Below are 18,068 nucleotides of genomic sequence, written 5' to 3' on the forward strand. Positions count from 1 at the left end.
CCCCTACGGTCATTCAATCTTCGACAAACGAGGCAAAAATATGAAACGGGAAAAAGGTAGTCTCTTTAGCAAGTGGTGCCGGGAAAACAGGACAGCTGCCTACAAATTAATGAAACTAGAACACACCCTCACACCATGCACAAAAATAAACCCAAAATGGCTTAACGGCATAAACATAAGACACCATGCAACTCCTAGAAGAGAAAGCAGGCTAAACATTCTCTGCCATAAACTGTACCGATGTTTTCTTTGGTCAGTCTCGCAAGACAATAGACATCAAAACAAAAATCAGCAAGTGGGACTTGACCAAACTTAAAAGCTTTTGCAAAGCAAAGGAAACCATAAAAAAACAAAACAAATAGAAAAACGAAAAGACAACCTGCAGTATGGAAAAAAATAGTTGCAAATGATGCAACTGACAAGGGCTTAATCTCCAAAATATACAAACAATTCATACAACTCAACAACAAATAACCCAACCGAAAAATGGGCAGAAGACCTAAATAGACATTTCTCCAGAGAAGACAGACAGATGGCCAGTAGGCACATGAGAAAATGCTCAACATCACTAATTTTTTTTTTTGTCTTTTGTCTTTTTAGGGCCGCACCGGCAGTATATGGAGGTTCCCAGGCTAGGGGTCGAATTGGAGCTGTTGCTACCGGCCTACGCCACAGCCATAGCAACGCCAGATGAGAGCCACGTCTGCGACCTACAACACAGCTCACGGTAACGCCAGATCCTTAACCCACTGAGCGAGGCCAGGGACCGAACCTCCAACCCCATGGTTCCTGGTCGGATTCGTTTCTGCTGTGCCACGACGGGAACTCCCAACATCACTAATTTTTATAGAAATGCGAATCAAAACTACACTGAGGTACCATCTCACACAGATCAGAATGGCCATCATTAATAAGTCCACAAATAACAACTGCTGGAGCAAAGGACACCCTCCTACACTGTTGGTGGGAATGTAAATTCGTACAACCACTATGGAGAGCAGTATGGAGGCTCCTCAGAAAACTAAATACAGAACAATCCTATGACCCAGCAATCCCACTCCTGGGCATCTATCTGGACAAAACTGTGATTCAGAAAGACCCATGCACCCCCATGTTCACTGCAGCACTCTTCACAAGAGCCAAGACCTGGAAGCAACCTAAATGTCCATTGACAGATGAATGGATTCAGAAGATGTGGTCCATATACACAATGAAATACTACGCAGCCATAAAAAAGAACAAAATAATGCCATTTGCAGTAACATGGATGGAACTAGAGACTCTCATACTAAGCGAAGTCAGTCAGAAAGAGAAAGACAAATAGCATACGATATCACTTATATGTGGACTCTAAAATACGGCACAAATGAATCTGTTTACAAAATGGAAACACACAGACATAGAGAACAGACTTGTGGTGGCCGAGGGGGAGGGGAGGGAGTGGGATGGACGGGGAGTTTGGGGTTGGTAGATGCAAACTATGACATTTAGACGATAAGCAATGAGGTGCTGCTGTACAGCACAGGGAACTCTGTCCAGTCTCTTGGGTTAGACCGGGACGGAAGACGATAGGAGAAAGGGAACGTATGCATGTGTGTGTCTGGGTCTTCGCTCTACAGCAGAAATTGACGCAACACTGTAAACCAACTATCCTCTAATAAAAAGTATTAAAAAAGGAAGCAACACACGTTGCTTCTCTTACATTTCTGGAGGTCGAAGTCCAAAGTGAGTCTCACCGGGTTAGAGTCAGGCTGTTGGCCGGGCTGGCTCCTCCTGGAGGCCTGGGGGAGAAGCCGTTTCCTTGCCTGTTCCAGCTCCTAGATGGGGGGGGTGCTGCTTCTCCTGGCTTGTGACCCCCTCTCGGCTTCCAAGCCCCCCTCCCCCACCACGGAGCCTCTCTCTGACCTGCGTCCTTCCTCAAAGCCTCCCCCCCCCCGCCGTTTTTTTTGGCCACGACCTGGCCATGTGGAAGTTCCCCGGCCAGGGATTGAACCTGTGCCACAGCAGTGACAAGGCCGGATCTTTAACCACTTGGCCGCCAGGGAACTCCTCCTTCCACCTTTAAGGGCCCTCGGGATTACAGGGGCCAATTTTTTTTTTTTTTTTGGCTGCACCCATGGCATATGGAAGTTCCCGGGCTAGGAGCTGCAGCTGCCGGCCTACACCACAGCCACACCAGATGTGAGCCGCATCTGCAACCTACACCATAGCTTGCAGCAACACTGGATCCTTAACCCACTGAATGTGGCCGAGGATCCAACCCTCACCCTCACAGACCCCATGTCAGGTTCTTAACCCACTGAGCCACAGTGGGAACTCCCCATTTCCCAATGTTAAGGTCAGTGGCTTAGTGACCTCTGTCCCCCTTTGCCACGTATCTGAGCGTATTCATAGGGTCTGGGGACGGTGAGGACCTGGACATCTTCTGGGGCCCTGACTGGCGTCAGCAGCCGAACTAGGAGTCAAGAGGCAAACGCTGGCTTCCTCCCTGGCACGGCCGCCGGGACGCCCTGGTCTGTCTGCTCCTGGTCTCGCCCTGTCCCCAGTGCACCAGGGTTTGAATGTGTCGCCCCCTGATGAGGAACGTGGGGCCCCGCGAGCAGAGGGATCTGCGTGAGGTGGCCACGCCAGGAGGTGGCAGAGAGCCCGGTCAGGCCCGCCTGGGCCTCCCTGATAAACCAGAGGAACTGGAGGGCCGGGGCCCCGGGGAGACACGGGCCAGGTCGGGAGCAAATCAGCAGGTTTATTGAGGTGGCGGCGGCGGCATCGCGGCAGGGGTATGGGGAGGGGTCCACGAGGGGCCGGGCCTGGTCCTTCCCCACACACAGGGGCCGCACCGGGCAGGCGGCTGTGCCCCCTCCTCCTCAGGGTCAGTCTGTCCGCAGCCAGGAGCCCTTCTCCTCCACCTCCTTGGTCACCACCAGCAGCACCTCGCACAGGCCCTGAGCCAGCGCGGCCGCCAGGAAGGCCCTGGGTGGAGAAACAGAGGGCGGGGGCGCGGGGGCTGAGGTCTGGGGGACCCAGGGTTTGCCTCCCAGGAGCGGGGTCTGGTGCCCGGCCCAGAGTCGCCCCCTCACCTGACGCTGTCCTCGTTCCCCAGGACCTCGGGCGCCCGCAGCTTGGAATCCAGATTGTAGTAGACGCCGCCCACCTGGCGCAGGGCCACCCAGTGCCGCCGGCGCAGTGGCAGGGACAGCAGCCCCAGCGACACGGGCGAGGGCAGGTTCAGGATCAGCCCCAGCACCTGCGGCAGCGCCAGCTGGGACAGGGGCCTGCGCGGTGGGGCAGGGACACCACCGTCAGGGCCTGCTCCTCGGCCCGTGCCCACCGGGCCGGCATTACTGAGCGTGTGGGGAGGGTTGATGGCAATGGTGGCCACCAGGCCCACCCGGGGACTCGACTCTCCACCCTTTGCCTCCTTGCACCCAACCCACTCCGTCATCCACCTAGCCTCCCAAGCAGCCACTGACCCAACAACTCACCCCTCGCCATCCGCCTTACCCATCCCCCCACCCCCATTCCCCCTAGCCACCGACCCCAGCCACCCCCCAGCACTCAACTCCCCTTTCACTGTTCAGCCCACCACCACCCGCCCCCCGCCTTCCAACAACTTCTCCGCCATCCGGCCCATTCCCCACCCACTCTCGGCCCGTCTACTGTGGATTCCGCCCATTCTCCATTCATTATACACCGCCTGCCCCCACCCCCCCACGCGGACCTCCCAGCCGTCTGACAAGCATCCACCATCCGACTACCCACCTACTGTTCACCCACTCGGCACCCGCCCACTGACGCCGTCAACCACGAGCCGGCCGCCAACCCAACAATGTGTTCACCATCCACCCACGCAGCCACAACCACGTGGAACCTGAGCCGCGTCTGCGACCTACACCACAGCTCACAGAAACGCCGGCTCCTTAACCCACTGAGCGAGGCCAGGGATCAAACCTGCATCCTCATGGATACCAGTCGGGTTCGTTTCCACTGCGCTACAACGGGAACTGCAGACCATCCACCCACTCTTGATGCATCCACCCAACCAGCCATCCACCCACCCACCCACCCGGCCTCCCATTTGGTATCCACCATCCATCTTTTATTCTCTCATCCACATACCACCCATCCATTCACACATCCCAACCCCCAACCACCGCCTCCCCAGCACGTCCAACCACCCATTCATCGTCCATTTTCTCATCCAGTTACCATCAGTCAACCCATCATCTAGCCATCAACTCACCCCACGGGCCCTCTGGTCACTCCTCTACCGTCCCCTACCCCTCAGTCTGCTGCCAGCCATTATCCACCCATCCACGCCTTCCTCCCTCTCTCCTGCCCACCCCCCACCCCTTTCCCTTCGCTCTGACCACCACCGCACCACACCACTTAGCCGAGCTCGGCGCACATGACTTGGGGTCTTGGGTCGCACCTCCTTCTGTCCCACCACACGGCGGCCAGGCCCTGCCCCTGCAGGGCGGCCATGATCACGTTGACGTCATAGTTTCCGGTGCCCAGGAGGCTGCGATGGGGGTTCAGCCGGGAATCTGGGGCCAACCTGGTTGGGCGGTGGGCAGGGCCTGAGTTGGGGTTCCCTGGAAAGGCCTCCCGCACCCTACCAAGCAAAAGAGTCCCCAGGCCTGCGAGTCACCCGGCCTTGGGATTCTCCCCCTCTTCAACCCAAGCCCTGCTCCTCCTGTGCCCCAACTCTCTCCGCCCTGACCTCAAGGCCGGGTGCCCTGTCCTCGACCCAGAGCTCTCTGCTCTGGCCTTGCCCTCCTCCGCCTGGCCCCTCACTCAGCATCCAACCTCCGCCACCAAGGCCCTCTCCCATGGGCCTGGGGCTCCTTCTACCCCTGGCGCTGCCGCCAGCCCTCCCTGGCTCCCCTGGCATCCCAGGAGCGCCCCAGTCTCTCAGCCTCGCCTTGGAGGCCTTGAGCGGTCTGGCCCCTGCTGGCCTCCTAGCTTCAGGCCCCACCCATCCCTGCATGGCCACCTGTCCCCAACATCTGTGCTCCTGCTGCCCAGCCTTTCCTCCAGCTGTCCCCCAGCCCCAGAAGTTTGCCCCACCACCGCTTGTCTCTCTGAGCCCCCCTCCTCTGGACAACCGGCACCTTTGTTCTGACTTTGGGCCCTTGGTGGGCGGGGCAGGGGGAGGGGCCGAAGAGGGGAGTGTTGTGTCGGATTTTTCTGGGTATCTGCTTCCCTCAGGACAGAGCTGTCTCTGGACCTCCAGTGTGGCCTCCCATGAAAGAGGTGATTGATTCCTGCTCTGAATGACAGAGAGAATGAATAGATTCTAAAATAATCAGGCTGAGGGGCTGGGACTCTGCCTGAGGATGCTGGGGAAAGGGCCACGGGAGGACTGTGACAAGGGATGTGGGGACAGGGCCACCTCTGGGTGTAGGATCACGCAGGCTGAGGGGAGGGTCCAGGAGATGATGGGACCAGAGCTGTGGGGACAGAGAGGAGGCAGAAAGACAAAAAGGGGTGTCTGAAAACTTGAATAGCGAGGAGGGGCCTTTCAGGCTGCCGAGAGGAGGAAGCTGTGCCAGGCAGAAAGAACAGCCTGGGGAGTTCCCGCTGTGCAGCGGAAACGAATCCAATTAGTATCCATGAGGATGCGGGTTTGATCCCTGGCCTTGCCCAGTGGGTTGAGGATCTGGTGTTGCCATGAGCTGTGGTGTAGGTCACAGATGTGGCTTGGATCCTGTGTGGCTGTGGCTGTGGCGTAGGCCCACAGCTGTAGATCCGATTCAACCCCTAGCCTGGGAACCTCCATATGCCATGGGTGCGGCCCTAAAAAAAGGGAAGAAAGAACGAACGAAGAGCACATGAAAAGGCCCAGAGGCACCGTGGTGGGGTCCATTCAGGGCCTGGAGAGGAATTTGCTTTGAGAGGAGCTGCAGAGACAAGCGGGGATCAGAGCACAAGACTGCAGAGCTTGGGCCTTCTTCTGGGGTGCTAGGGAGCCATGGGAGGGCTGGGAGCAGCGGAGGAGCAGGGTCAGACCGGACGCTGTGTAGCTGGGACTGAACGAAATAAATTGGGAGCTGGGAGGCCAGAGAAGAGTGAAGGCGATGGCCCAGATAACAGGGTGAGACAACCTGAGGCTGAGGCCAAGGGGACAAACAGGTGCACGAGGCAACATCTCAATCTTTGAGTCCCAGGGTCTAGCCCAGCTATGAGATAGGGCAGCAGAAACCCCCGGGGCTCTGCCCCCGCCTTGCTCTGAGACCCAGGTGGGTTGCTCGCCTCTGTGAGCCCTGCTTCTCCAGGGTATGGGGGGGTGATGGTCACCTCTTGCAGATCTCATCGGCAGCCTCCTGGCTGAAGAGCTGCTGCTGCAGGACGTTGTTGAGGGCGTGGACAGCACAGAGTTCCAGGCGTTGCCGTTCGTGGTACACGGAGGGTGGGCTTGGCTGAGCTCCTGGGGCCTGGGACATGCCGTCCTCGGCTCCTCCTTGAGGGAGTGGGGAGAGAAGGTACTCAGGGACCTGGGATCTGGAAGGCCAGCCTGCCGGCAGGTCTGGGGCGGGCGGGCGGCACTGTCATTGAGTTGGGACTCATACAGCCTGAGGGGCCACTGGGCCACTGATTCGGCTGTCCTGGCAGCAGAGTACCTTCATCCCCTATTTCTAGGAAAAAAGCTCGCTCTTCCGCTCACTTAGCAACAGAGGACCACCCCTGCCACATCCCTAAGTGAAAGGGTCCGTATGGTCACCTAGCAACAAAGAAACCCTCTCCCCTATCCCTAGGTAACAGGCTTCATCTCCAGCTACCTAGCAACAGAGAACCCTCCACCCCAGTAGGTAACCAGACTTTCTTCTGGTTACTTAGCAATAGAGGAATCCTCCTCTCGCGTGTCTAGCTAACAGGGTCTCTTCTGGTTGCCTAGCAACAGAAGACTCCCCTTCCCTGTCACTAAACAAGAGCGTTCTCTCCTCTGGTCCTCTGGCAACAGGGCCCCCTCCCCGACAGCAAGAGCCCTCTCCCCGACCCGTACCCCAACCGTAGCGCTAGTCCGTTGCCTGGCAACGCCCTTCACCCCGCCTGCCTCTCTGTTCCTCCGAACCGGGGGTTCCCGCATCCCCCTGGGCGGTGGCTCTGGGCTCCGTGAGCAAGGCGGGCAACAAACACCGCGCTGACTGGCCGGGCGGGACCGACTACAGCTCCCGGCGGCCCCCACGAGCCGGACTACGACTCCCGGCGACCCTCGGGAGCGCGCCTGCTCCGCATGGAACTTCCGGGCAGCGTGGCCCGGAAGTCCGCTGTCGCCCGGAGAACGCGGGACTACAACTTCCGTCGGTCCCTGCGGCGAGTCCCGGAAATGTGCCCTCAGCGGCCTCGCCTTCTCCTACTGCCACGCCCCCTTCTGCTCAGAGGATCATGGGAAATGTAGTGCGTAGGTTCGCGCGTCCCTGTATGCCCGCTCCATGTGGTGGCGTCAGGCATAGTGTGACGACGCAGCGTGACGTCACGGGAGGGGAACAAGTGATCAGACACCAGACCAGGTCGGGAAAAGAGCCTCCAATATTTACTGAGACACGAGGGAGGTATGGGGACACCGAGGCCGGGGTAGGAGCCGGACGGTGGTGAGGAAGTACATGAGACAAAGATGTCCTTATGGGAAGGAGGAGGCTTCTCAGCAGAAATGGATTCCCGGCTTGGAGGGGAGCTGGCAGCAGCCTGCAGGGGAAATAACCGGGAATGAAAGGCTCAGACAGAGAGATGAGGAGTGACAGACACCTGGAAGAAGGGACAGGCCAAGGTGGGGATCGAGGAAGACCTAGAGGGAGAGCCTGAGACCCAGAGGGGCCCAGCGACCTAAGGAGAGGGACCAAAGTCCCAGAGATAGAGGGACAGAGACCGTGAGGGTGGACAGGGACACCTGGTAGGGTCCCAGAGAGAGGGGGACACAGAGGCTGAGAGCATGGAAACTTGGACAACAGAGAGAGATCTAAAAAGATTCAGCATCATCGCGCGCAGGGTTAAGGAGACTCAGAAACAACGATCAATCAATTAAGACAGAATCAGAACTTCAGACCGAGGCAACACCTGAGACGCAAGCTCTGCAGAGCATGAGAGCCCGGGGCTTGGGGTGAGGGACCACTAGCACTGGGGAGGAACCTGGCCTCACCCAGGAGGCTGCGCCAGAAGGCGGTGACAGTGGCAGAGCCAGTGACAGCACCGGGCTCAGCTGGGTTCTCCCTGTGGGTGTGCACAGCAAAGCTTCGGCCTGTGGGGCCTGGGGGGCCGCTCAGCTCCACATCCACCACGTGCATGTCCTTGAGGCTGAGGCAAGGAAGGTAATCAGTGCTACTGGCCTGGCCCCAGCCCAGACCCCCTGCTCAGCTTGGCTCACCTGAAATCAGCCACAAGCACCCCAATCACACGGTCAAAGCCCAGGCTGGGGGCGGCCAGGGCAGCAGCTGCCATGGTGTTAGAATTTCGGGGGGCAAAGGGGCAGAGCCCACGGACAGGGCCTTCATAGAGCACGGTGCGAGGCCCGGTGCTGTGCGCTGTAGCCAGGGGTCCCTCGAGCCGGAAGCCATCGGGGTGTGTGGCCATGGTGACTCGGAGGCTCTGGAAGTGAGAGCCAGGGTCAGGGGGGCTAGGGATCTCTGTTGGCCCTTTCCAGTTCCCGGGGAGCCCAGCGGACCCTCACCTGGAGGCCTCCGGCTTTGTCCAATCTGGTGATGTCGTCAGTGCCCCACAGGGCACCTCGGGCCACGAACACAGCGTGGCCCCAGCGATGCGAGGCCTCCAGGAGCCGCTGCTCCGTGGCCTGCTCAGCCAGGGCCGAGGGGGAGCCCACCTGGGGAAGATGAAGGCGGGGCGGGGCTGAGGTCAGATGACGGATCCCATTTAGAGGGGGGTGGTGCCAAGGCGAAAGAGGCAGGGCTCACCAGGAGATGGGCATAGCGCAGGATCTCTGCCCCAGATTCGTGGATTATTTTGGGATGGGCCACTTCCACCACAAGGTCAGGGTGCCTGGGAACGGGGAGGGGAGGGGGGAAGGCCTTGAAGACATAATAGAGCTCCCCTCCCCAGATTCCCTGAGTCTATGGAGGCCTGTCCCTCTTCGCCCTGGCTGGGGAGGGGAAATGGGCCGGAATCTTGTCCTATTTCACATTTGGGTGAACCAAAGCCCAGAGAGGGTGAGAGACTCTCCTGAGAGCACACAGCACCCAAGGGAGCCAGAAGAGGAGCTTCAAAGAGTCCCACTCTCTAGGGCAAGGTCACTGACCTCTCCCCGAGAGCAGCAAGGTTCTGGAGCTGCAAGGAAGGGGGTACGCTCCCCGCCATTCGTCCTGGGTCACGGTTCCAGACGAAAACGAGTTCGAGGCCCAGTTCTGGTCCCTGAGTCAGCAAGTGGGAGACAAGGGACTGCCCTGGGGAGAGGGGAAGAGACTCAGAGAGAAGGGGACAGAGCCCCGTGGTGGGGAATGGGAGGTGCTCAGGCAGACACAGAATCAGCCGGCCGCTGATTGAGACAGAGATGGAAGATGTGTGCGTGGAAGGCACAGGGGCTCTGGAAGCTTCAGAAAGGGGCTGGGGAAGAGGCCCCAGACGGTCAAGGACTCACCGAGGCGGCCGTAGCCCACTATGCCCACCTTCCTTGGGACCTGGTCGAGGGCCATGCCCTTGGGTGTGATGGTCAGGGGGCTGAGCTCCACCGGCGGCTCGCTACCCACTGCCCACCCCCACTGAAGGTTTGGGCAGCAGCTGATCTTTGGACATTTGACCCTTGAGCCTCTCCGGAACCTCCCCCCTTCCTCCAGCAGCGGCCCAGAGGTGGGGGTGTGGGTGTGCCGCGTGGGGGTGGGATGAGAATCTGGGGGGGCACTGGGCACGATGGTCTGGGGTTCTGGGGCCCTGAGTTTGTCCCCCCTGCCGGCCCCCCGTACCCGGCCCATTCCTTCTCTGCATCACATCCTCCTCCTTTCCTGCTGATGTGGAAAATTTCCTCTGCAGTCCCCTGCCCCCCTTTCTGGCTGGCCAGGTTGTCATGGAAACTGCATCCTACTTGGGGTGGGGATAGAGAAGGCTGGGAGCCAAGGATGGGAGCTGGCGATGCGGGACTCCTGCTCTGTCTGTCCCCTTGCTCCTGTGTTTTCCCACCTTTGCGGCCACTTCCCCTGCGCCTTGGCACCCGTGTTCCTCATCAGCCTCCCTCCTTCGTGTTTTCCTCCCTTGGTTCTCTGGCTCTGATCTCTCAGGTCCTTGCGTCTCTCCACCTCTTCCCGGATCTCCAGCCCTCTTGCTTCCACCCTGCCGCCTCTGGGCTGGCTGCCATTCTGCCCCCAACCAGGCCAGGCCCTCGTCTCCTCCCTACCCCAAGGTCTGCGGGAGGACTGGCCTGGCCGTGCCCGTTTCCCTGCAAGGCAGCAGGAGCTGGAGTTGGACTCACCCTAGTCTCAGTGGTCCCCAAACCTCCTCCAGCTCCCCTCCAGAACCTTCCTTCCTCCAGTCTGATCATTCCTCTGTTCACCTTGACTTCTCTCACCTTGTCCTCCCCTCCCCCAGCCACGATGCCACCAGCTTCCACCATCCCCCTCATAGTCTCACTCCCATGCCCATCCCTCCCTTCCCCCCACCTCCATGGCCAAGGAGCAGCCTGTGAGGCTCGTGGAGGCCCCGAGCGCCCCCGAATGAGCCCCAGCCACTGCGCCTCGCGGGTGCCTGGCATTGGAAATGGCGGAGGCTGCGGCAGTGTCGGCTCCCTGCCCCCAACCACCTGGTACCCGCTGCAGCGTTGCCGTGGCAACCAGGATGAGGCCCTGAAAGAGGACGAGCGAGAAAGAGCGCATGAAAGAGGGAGTGGAGCGAGCGGGGAGCCAGGCATCACTTGAGACAAGAGTTCTGAGTCGACAGGCCTTGAGAGCAGACAAGCCAGGCAGATAGGGTCGGGGACCCCAGACATGTCCCAGAGGCGGCTGCCACGGCCGATAAGGGAAGAATTTGCTTGAAGAGCCCCAGGTGGGGGAGAGATAAGATGCTGTGGGGGCAGAAACAGGCAGGGAGGTAGCGCAGGGCCAGGCACATGGGCCCGGCTCAGGCCCTCTCAGGGCACAAGGGGCCCCCGGGTGGGGTGGCAGGGGGCTTCCTGCCCACCCCGCTTTTGGTTGTGGACATCAGTTGTGGATGCCCCTGAGCCTGGCCGTCCTGCGCATGTGCCAGGCCTGCTGTGTAGGGGAGCGGGCCCAGGCTGGAAGGAGGGGAGGAAGGGGGCCCCTGTATGGCCACGGCTATGTCTGCACGGAGCAGTGACTCATCCTGAGTGACAAGGTGTTGTAAGTTGTAAGGTCACGCCTGCCTCCACTGGCCTCTGCCTGTCTAGACAGCATGAAACGGTAGCCCTTGTGGGCACTTGCCCTCTGGAGGCTGAAATGTTGGCCCTTGGCCTCCCCCTGCTCCACCAGCAGCTGCCCGCTGTCCTGGCCGACCCCTGGCATTTGCTCCCACTCGCTGGCTCTTGTCCCTCTGAGGGGTCTGTGTGTGGCCCCTGCCCTTCTGAGCTACAGCGTGGTCCCCTCTGACACCCTGGGCCTCCAGCCTCTGAGTTAACAAGACCGACGTGCAGTCCTGTCGGCCCCACAGGCCCCAGCTGCGGCTAGAGCACCCCCCACCGCCCTGGCCCACCCTGCTCACTCCGCCCCTCCCCTTCAACGCTTTCACCAAGGCAGGGTCCTGAATGGGTCTGCAGTGGAGACAGACCCGTTCTGGTTTGGCTCCGTGATGGGCTGGATTGCATCCTCGCCTCCTGTCAAAGTGGGTGTGCCTTTGTTTGGAAAGAGGTTCTTTGCAGATGATGGAGATGAGGCCGTACTGGAGTTGGGGGGGGGTCCCTAATCCAGTCTGACTGGTGTCCTTATAAAAAGGGAAAATTTGGACCCAGAGACGTACCCAGAGGGAAGGTGATGTGGAGACAGAGAGAACTCCCTGTGGAGACGGGAGGCGGGGACTGGGGGGGGACCCTGCTCCAAGCCAAGGAATATCTGAGGCCACCAGAAGTTGGAAGGGGCAGGAAAGGACCCTCCCCTACAGGTTCCAGAGGGAGCACAGCCCTGCCCACACCTTGACCTTGGACTCCAGACCTAAGCCCCTAAATTTCTGTTGTTTGAGCCACCCAGTCTGGGGCACCATGTAACCACAGCCCCTGCATTTCTGTGGTGAAGTGGGAGGCGGCGAGGAGAGGACCCCAAGACCTGCCTCGAAAGGGGGTGCAGGGAGATTAAACACAGATTAAACACCCGGGTGTGCTGGGTGCCCCAGCCCGTCGCTGGGGCCTCCAAGGTGAGGGGCAGGGGCCGAAGCCATTGGGAGGGCGGCGGGCCTTCTCTGCAGGGGCTGCCCCACTTGCCTTTCCCGCCACACACTTGCCCCCCACTCCCGTTCCCTTTGTTTGCTCTCATGCTTTCATGACCCCAAAAAAATGTTTTTTTTTTTTACTTTTTCCGTGTTTTTTTTTTTTTTTTTTTTTAAAGTAATTACAGAGCAGGTAGTCGTTGACGTAAACCTCCCTTCAGTATCAAAAGAGTCTGTGGGGCAGGAGGGGGCCGGGGGCCAGGGTGGGGGTGGGTTGAGGCCGCCCCACCCGCAGCCCCCGGGGGCCGGGGGCCGGAGGTGGACTCGCCTGGGGCGGGAAAGGGCCAGGGTGTCCGGAGGCTCTGCCATCGTGGCTGTCTCTTCAGTTTCGAGGGCGGAAGTGTTGGACGGGGGACAGGGGTCAAACTGCAAAAAAATGAACCGTAAAAGGAGGGCTGTCGGGGCCGAGGGGAGGGAACACCCCTCCAGAGAGCTCCTCTCTCCCCGGGAAGGCGGAGGGCCGGAGCGGTCGGTGGGGAGAGCGAGGAGGAAAGGCCCGGGGTTCCGGCCCCTTCCCCCGAATCCTGCGCGCCCTCCGGTCGCGGTCGCGGTCGCCGCCGGGGAGGGGTGGCGGGGCCGGAACCCCGGGGGCTCCATCCTCGCCCCTGTCCTGGCTGGGGCGAGCCGCCCTGCGGTCCGGACCCGGCTGGGGCTCCGAGCTGCCTGCCCCGAGCTGCCCCGGGCAGGGCCCGTCCGCGCGACAGGCGGTTTCAGATCTGCGTCTCTTGCACGTTCTCCTTGGAGCCGCTCTTGAAGAGCAGAGGTTCGTGGATGGAGTTGAGGCCGGGCGGGCCCTTGCCCCCGCAGCCCCCGCCGCTGGGGTTGCTGCTGTAGTGCGCCTTGAAGGCGGCCGCCACGTAGTGGTGGTGGTTGAGGTGGTCGCGCTCCAGGGCGGGCAGGGCCAGGTGGCTGTCCCCGCCGACGCCCCCCGCGCCGGCCACGGCAGCGGCGGCCGCCACGGACACGGCGGAGGCGGCGGGCAGCTCGTCCTCCACGTTGATGATCTCCACGGTGCGCGTGGGCCCGTGGTGCTTGTGGAGCTGGTGCTGCTTGCGCAGCTTGTAGAAGGCCACGAGCATCACGGCGGCCATGAACGTGATGGCCACGAAGCAGCCAATGATGATCTTGGTGGTCTTCATGACGTCGTCCAGGTCCTTGAGGGCGTTCTCCGTCACGTCCGTGATGGGCACCGTGAACGCCTTCTCCGTGGGCCGCGACGAGCGTGGGGCGGGCGCCGTGGTGGACGACGAGGCCGGGCCGGCCGCCTCCCCGGGCCGGCCGCCGCCCCAGACGCCGTCCGTCGTGGGCCCCGGGGGCTCCTTCTCCGTCCCCCGCGGCTGCAGGGCCTCCTCTCCCGGCTGCGTCTCCAGGGTCTCCACGGTCACCGTGGTGAAGTAGGTGTAGCCGCCGCTGCCCGCGCCGCCGCCGCCACCGCCGCCGGCGCCCCCGGGGCCGCTGCCGGGGCCGCCCCCGCCGCCGCCGCTGGCGCCCCCGGCCGCCACGGGATCCACGGCCGAGACGTTGAGCGTGGCCGAGGCGGTGGTGTTGCCGGCCGAGTTCGTCACCATGCAGGTGTACTGGCCCGTGTCCTGCACGGTGACGTTGGTGAAGTTGAGCGTGCCGTCGTGCAGGACGGAGATGCGCACGCGGTAGGAGCCGTGGGTCATGAGGGTGCCGTTGGGCGTCAGCCAGTTGACGGAGGTCATGGACGTGCCGGTGCGGCACTTGAGCTCGGCGGCCATGCCCTCGGTGACGTTGAGGTCCGTGGGCGGCTCCACGATGACAGGCGCGTAGCAGGTGAAGTGCGACTGGTCCAGCTCGCCGATGTAGCGCCCCTTGAGGCCGGCGGGCGCGTGGCAGCGCGCGCAGCACGTCGTGTTGCTGGGCACGGTCTCCTTGAGCCACCAGCTCAGCCAGAGCACGTCGCAGTTGCAGTGCCAGGGGTTGTGGTTGAGGTGGACGCGCTCGAGGCGGTGCAGGGGCGTGAAGAGGTCATGGGGCAGCGACATCAGGTTATTGTGGGATAGGTTGAGCTCCTCCAGCGACTTGAGGTCGTCGAAGGCGTTGCGCTCGATGGTGGCCACCTGGGCGTGCATCAGCCACAGCTTGCGCAGGCTGGTCAGGCCCTGGAAGGAGCCCGGGCGGATCAGGTCCAGCCGGTTGCCCGACAGCTCCAGCTCCTCCAGGCGCACCAGGGCCGTCAGGTTGGGGATGTCCTTGAGGTTGCACATGCCCAGGTTGAGGTAGCGCAGGTTCACCAGGCCCTCGAAGGCCGCCTCCGAGATGTATTCCAGCCGCTTGAGCTCGCCCAGGTCAAGGCGGCGCAGCGAGGGCACGCGGTTGAAGGCGTAGGACGGGATGCTCTCGATGGGGTTGTTGCGCAGCCAGAGCTCCCGCAGCTTGGACAGGTACTCGAAGGCCTGCGTGGGCACCGTGGTCAGCCGGTTGTCGAACAGCTCCAGGGTGTTGAGGCTGGGCAGCCCGTTGAAGGCGCCCACTTCGATCTTGCGCACCAGGTTCTTGCTCAGCTGCAGGATCTCCAGGTGTCGCAGGTGCTTGAACGTGTCCGTCCGGATCACCTGGGGTGGGGGAGGGCAGACACTGTCAGTGATAGGAGACGGCCACGGGGGCGGGGCCGCCCCGAGGCGTGGTCTGGCTCAGCCATTGGTCAGCATCTCAGGGGGCCCCGCCCCCTCCCCTCCTCTGTATAAAAGGAGGCCGGCCTGGGGGAAGGTGGCCCTCGGAGGCACTGGTCTGCCCTCCTCTCAGTTCAGCAAGCATTCTCTTACTCCTTGCCCCACCAACTTGTCTCTGGATCTATTTTTATTGATGGATTTACTTTTGCCACCTGGGACAGCATATGGAAATTCCTGGGCTAGGGATCAACTCCCAGCCGCAGCTGTGACCTAGGCCACAGCGGCAGCAATCCCAGATCCTTAGCCCACTGTGCCAAGCGGCATCTCCATTCTCTCTGGATTTATTGGTCTGTCCTGCAGTGAGCAGAGTGAGCTTAGGCTCAATGTCAATACTAATGGATCCACCAGAGAGTTTTGTTTCTTCAGTTTATTTTATTGACGTATAATTGATTTCCAAAGTTGTGCTAATTTCTGCTATATAGCAAAGTGATTCTGTTTTATACACACACACACACGCACACACACACACACATTTTCTTCATATTCTTTTTTGTCATGGTTTAGTCACAGGATATCGAATACAGTTCTCTGTACTATAGTATACTGTAGGACCTTGTTCCAGTCTATGTAGACTAGCTCGCACCTGCTAATCCCAAACTCCCAGTCCCTCCTTCCGTGCTACCTGCCCCCCCCCCTGCCCCGCCTCCAGCAACTACAAGTCTGGGCCACAGAGTTCGGAGCGCTGGCGAGGGCACCCAGCCATCCCCTTTCTCCAGCTTAGCTGTAAGACCATGAGACCACTGTGGAAAGCAGTTTGGTGGTTTCTTATAAAGTTAAACAGAGAGTTAGTTACACGGGACTCGGCCATTCCACTCTTGAGTATTTCCCCAAGAGAAATGACCGTGGCTGTCCATCCAATGGCCTGTGACAGGTGCTCACAGCCTCTGTGTTCATTTCAGTCTAAGCAGGAAGTGACCCAGGGTCCAGACCCACGTGGTGTTTGCGGGATGGAACACTAGGACTCAGCAAAGAAAAGGAATGAACTTTTGACACAACAACTTGGATGATCTCGAGGGCCTCAAGTTAAGCAAAAGCAGCCAGAAGCGAAGAGCATGTGCTGTAGGACGCATCCTTCCACCAGCAGTTCTGAGTGTGTGAGTGTTCGTGTGTATGTTGGGCCCCAGGGCAGGGGGACAGTCTGAGAAGGGGCACGAGGGAACTTTCTGGACTGATAGAAATGTCCCTAGTTGGGTGGTGGCTACAAGGGTGAAGACAAATGCTAAAACTCCCCAAACTCTACCCATAACATGGGGACATGTTATTCTATGTAAATTATGCCTCAATCAAAAAGATGAAAAGCAGTTGCATCGGCAGCTACCATGCTTTGGGCACTTCTTGGGTGCTAAACGTGGCTCTAAACCACCCTGTGAGAACTCTGAAGACTAGATTTTTGGCAACTTTTTTTTTTTTTTTAATGGCTGCTCCCATGACACAGAAGTTCCCAGGCCAGGGACTGAATTTGAGCCACAGCTGCAACCTTTGCACAGCTGCAGCAACACCGGATCCTTAACCCACTGGGCTGGGATGGGGATCAAACCCCCAAGGCCACAGAGACAATGCCAGATCCTTAACCTGCTGCGCCACGGTGGGAACTCCAAGATTTTTTGTAACTTTGGCACCAAATCCCATTTGTTGGCCAGACCTTATCAGAACTCATGAGAAGCTGTTTTAAAGTTTTTCCAGATCCCACTCCTGTGATTATTCAAATATTCCGCCCTAGAAATCCTCACGCATTTGACAATAAGTGTAACAGACCCACTGAGGTGCTGTAAAAATATATGCTGTATATTAATACCCTTCTAATTCAGATGCCCAAACACAGCTAGACTCGAGAGTTTCACAAGAGGGATTATGAATTATCTCCACCTAAATTGGAAGAAATGGAAGCACAGAGAGGTTCAGTGACTTGCTCAGGGATGCACAGGATGGGATGGCAGACCTAGGATTGGGCCCAGGTTGCCTGGCTCCAGAATCTTGGTTCCCTTTTTTTGCTTTTTAGGGCTGCACCCATGGCATATAAAAGTTCCCAGGCTAGGGGTCCAGTTGGAGCCACAGCTGCTGGTCTATGCCACGACCACAGCAATGCCAAATCCGAACCATGTCTTTGACCTACACCATAGTGCCTGGCAATGCCGGGACCTTGACCCACTGAGCGAGGCCAGGGATCGAACCTGCAACCTCATGGATACTAGTCAGGTTTGTTTCCACTGAGCCACGGCAAGAACTCCCAGAATCTTGGTTCTTAATCCCTGAACTTGGTTGCTACCTCCCAGGGCTAAGGCTGTTGCACTACAGAAGCGGGTGGTGCTGGGCTGGGTGTGGGCGGAAGGTAAAATCTTACCAGATTCTCCTGTCACCTGCTGTGCCAGGTACACTGAGGCAGAGAAGGCCATGCGGCCCTCAGATGGTGTTTCTGAAGCCAAGATAATGCCATGGAGAAACGCACTGTAATATTAAGGGGGAAACCAGCATACCGGATGCTTGTGACTTTGCAGAACCGAAAAAAGCCGCTGAGGAATTAGGTATCTGCAGATAGGCACTAAGACAAGACTGCAAGAAAAATGCCCCAAGCTTTTCTTAGTGGTGAACTCCAGCTGTTGGGAATTATGGGCAATTTTAATTCTTTCGTTATTTTTTTCTTTAATGAACAATAATTCCGTTTAAGTAGAAAAACACTTGAAAAACTTTTTTTTTTTTTTCCGAGACACTCGAAGTTCTCAGGCCAGGGAGCAAAGCTTCCCCACAGCAATGACTCGAGCCACAGCAGTGACAACGCCAGAACCTTAACCGCTAGGCCACCGGGGCGCTCCTAAAGACTTTTAAAAGAACCACACTGCCTGAAAGGCACCCAACAAAAGGAACAGCGACATTCCTGGTACTGTCACCATCATCCAGCAGTAACAGCCCCCATCCCTGCCGGTGCGCCCCAACAGGAACACGACGCCAACTACCTGCTTAAGTGTGAATTTCCTAGAGGCCATATTTGAAAAAAAAAAAAAGGTG

General features: G+C 59.1%; 3 protein-coding genes across 10 annotated transcripts in view; all 3 read right to left on the bottom strand.

Moving 5' to 3' along the window:
* On the bottom strand, positions 1,638-7,191 carry JOSD2 (Josephin domain containing 2). Of its 3 annotated transcripts, XM_013998690.2 has the most exons (6): positions 7,004-7,190; positions 6,298-6,460; positions 4,430-4,555; positions 3,078-3,272; positions 2,838-2,970; positions 1,638-1,781 (listed from the first exon to the last, which is right to left on the bottom strand). In XM_013998690.2, exons 2-5 carry the CDS (start codon positions 6,441-6,443, stop codon positions 2,871-2,873), a joined length of 567 nt encoding a protein of 188 aa, XP_013854144.1. In that variant the 5' UTR covers positions 6,444-6,460; positions 7,004-7,190; the 3' UTR covers positions 1,638-1,781; positions 2,838-2,870. The 3 variants fall into 3 exon arrangements, with proteins under 3 accessions (XP_013854144.1, XP_020949092.1, NP_001230345.1); XM_021093433.1 differs by lacking the exon at positions 2,838-2,970 and having other exon boundaries at positions 7,004-7,191; NM_001243416.1 differs by lacking the exon at positions 1,638-1,781 and having other exon boundaries at positions 2,724-2,970; positions 7,004-7,167.
* Positions 7,515-9,709, bottom strand: ASPDH (aspartate dehydrogenase domain containing). Its single transcript, NM_001243870.1, is given in 7 exon segments — positions 7,515-7,686; positions 8,138-8,292; positions 8,363-8,583; positions 8,666-8,815; positions 8,907-8,991; positions 9,248-9,392; positions 9,587-9,709. Coding segments are annotated over 7 exon segments (855 nt in total). The 5' UTR covers positions 9,642-9,709; the 3' UTR covers positions 7,515-7,642.
* The window catches only part of LRRC4B (leucine rich repeat containing 4B), a 63,090-nt gene continuing 57,980 nt past the window's right edge, over positions 12,959-18,068 (bottom strand). For all 6 annotated transcript variants that reach the window (XM_021094800.1, XM_021094798.1, XM_021094802.1 and 3 more), the window contains one exon: positions 12,959-14,948. In XM_021094800.1, the coding sequence (XP_020950459.1) occupies positions 13,080-14,948 (1,869 nt within the window). In that variant the 3' untranslated portion in view covers positions 12,959-13,079. The remainder of the gene's footprint in view (positions 14,949-18,068) is intronic.

This window comes from Sus scrofa, chromosome 6 (assembly GCF_000003025.6).
Source record: "Sus scrofa isolate TJ Tabasco breed Duroc chromosome 6, Sscrofa11.1, whole genome shotgun sequence".
Lineage (NCBI taxonomy): Eukaryota > Metazoa > Chordata > Mammalia > Artiodactyla > Suidae > Sus > Sus scrofa.

Bases quoted from the DNA above. Each gene is read 5' to 3' on its own strand.
- JOSD2 (XM_013998690.2), bottom strand. From the start codon at position 6,443: ATGTCCCAGGCCCCAGGAGCTCAGCCAAGCCCACCCTCCGTGTACCAC. The intron at 3,273-4,429 runs GTGCGACCCAAG...CCCACCGCGCAG, and splicing joins GTGTGGTGGGACAGAAGGAG to GCCCCTGTCCCAGCTGGCGC. The intron at 2,971-3,077 runs GTGAGGGGGCGA...TTCTCCACCCAG, and splicing joins GGGAACGAGGACAGCGTCAG to GGCCTTCCTGGCGGCCGCGC.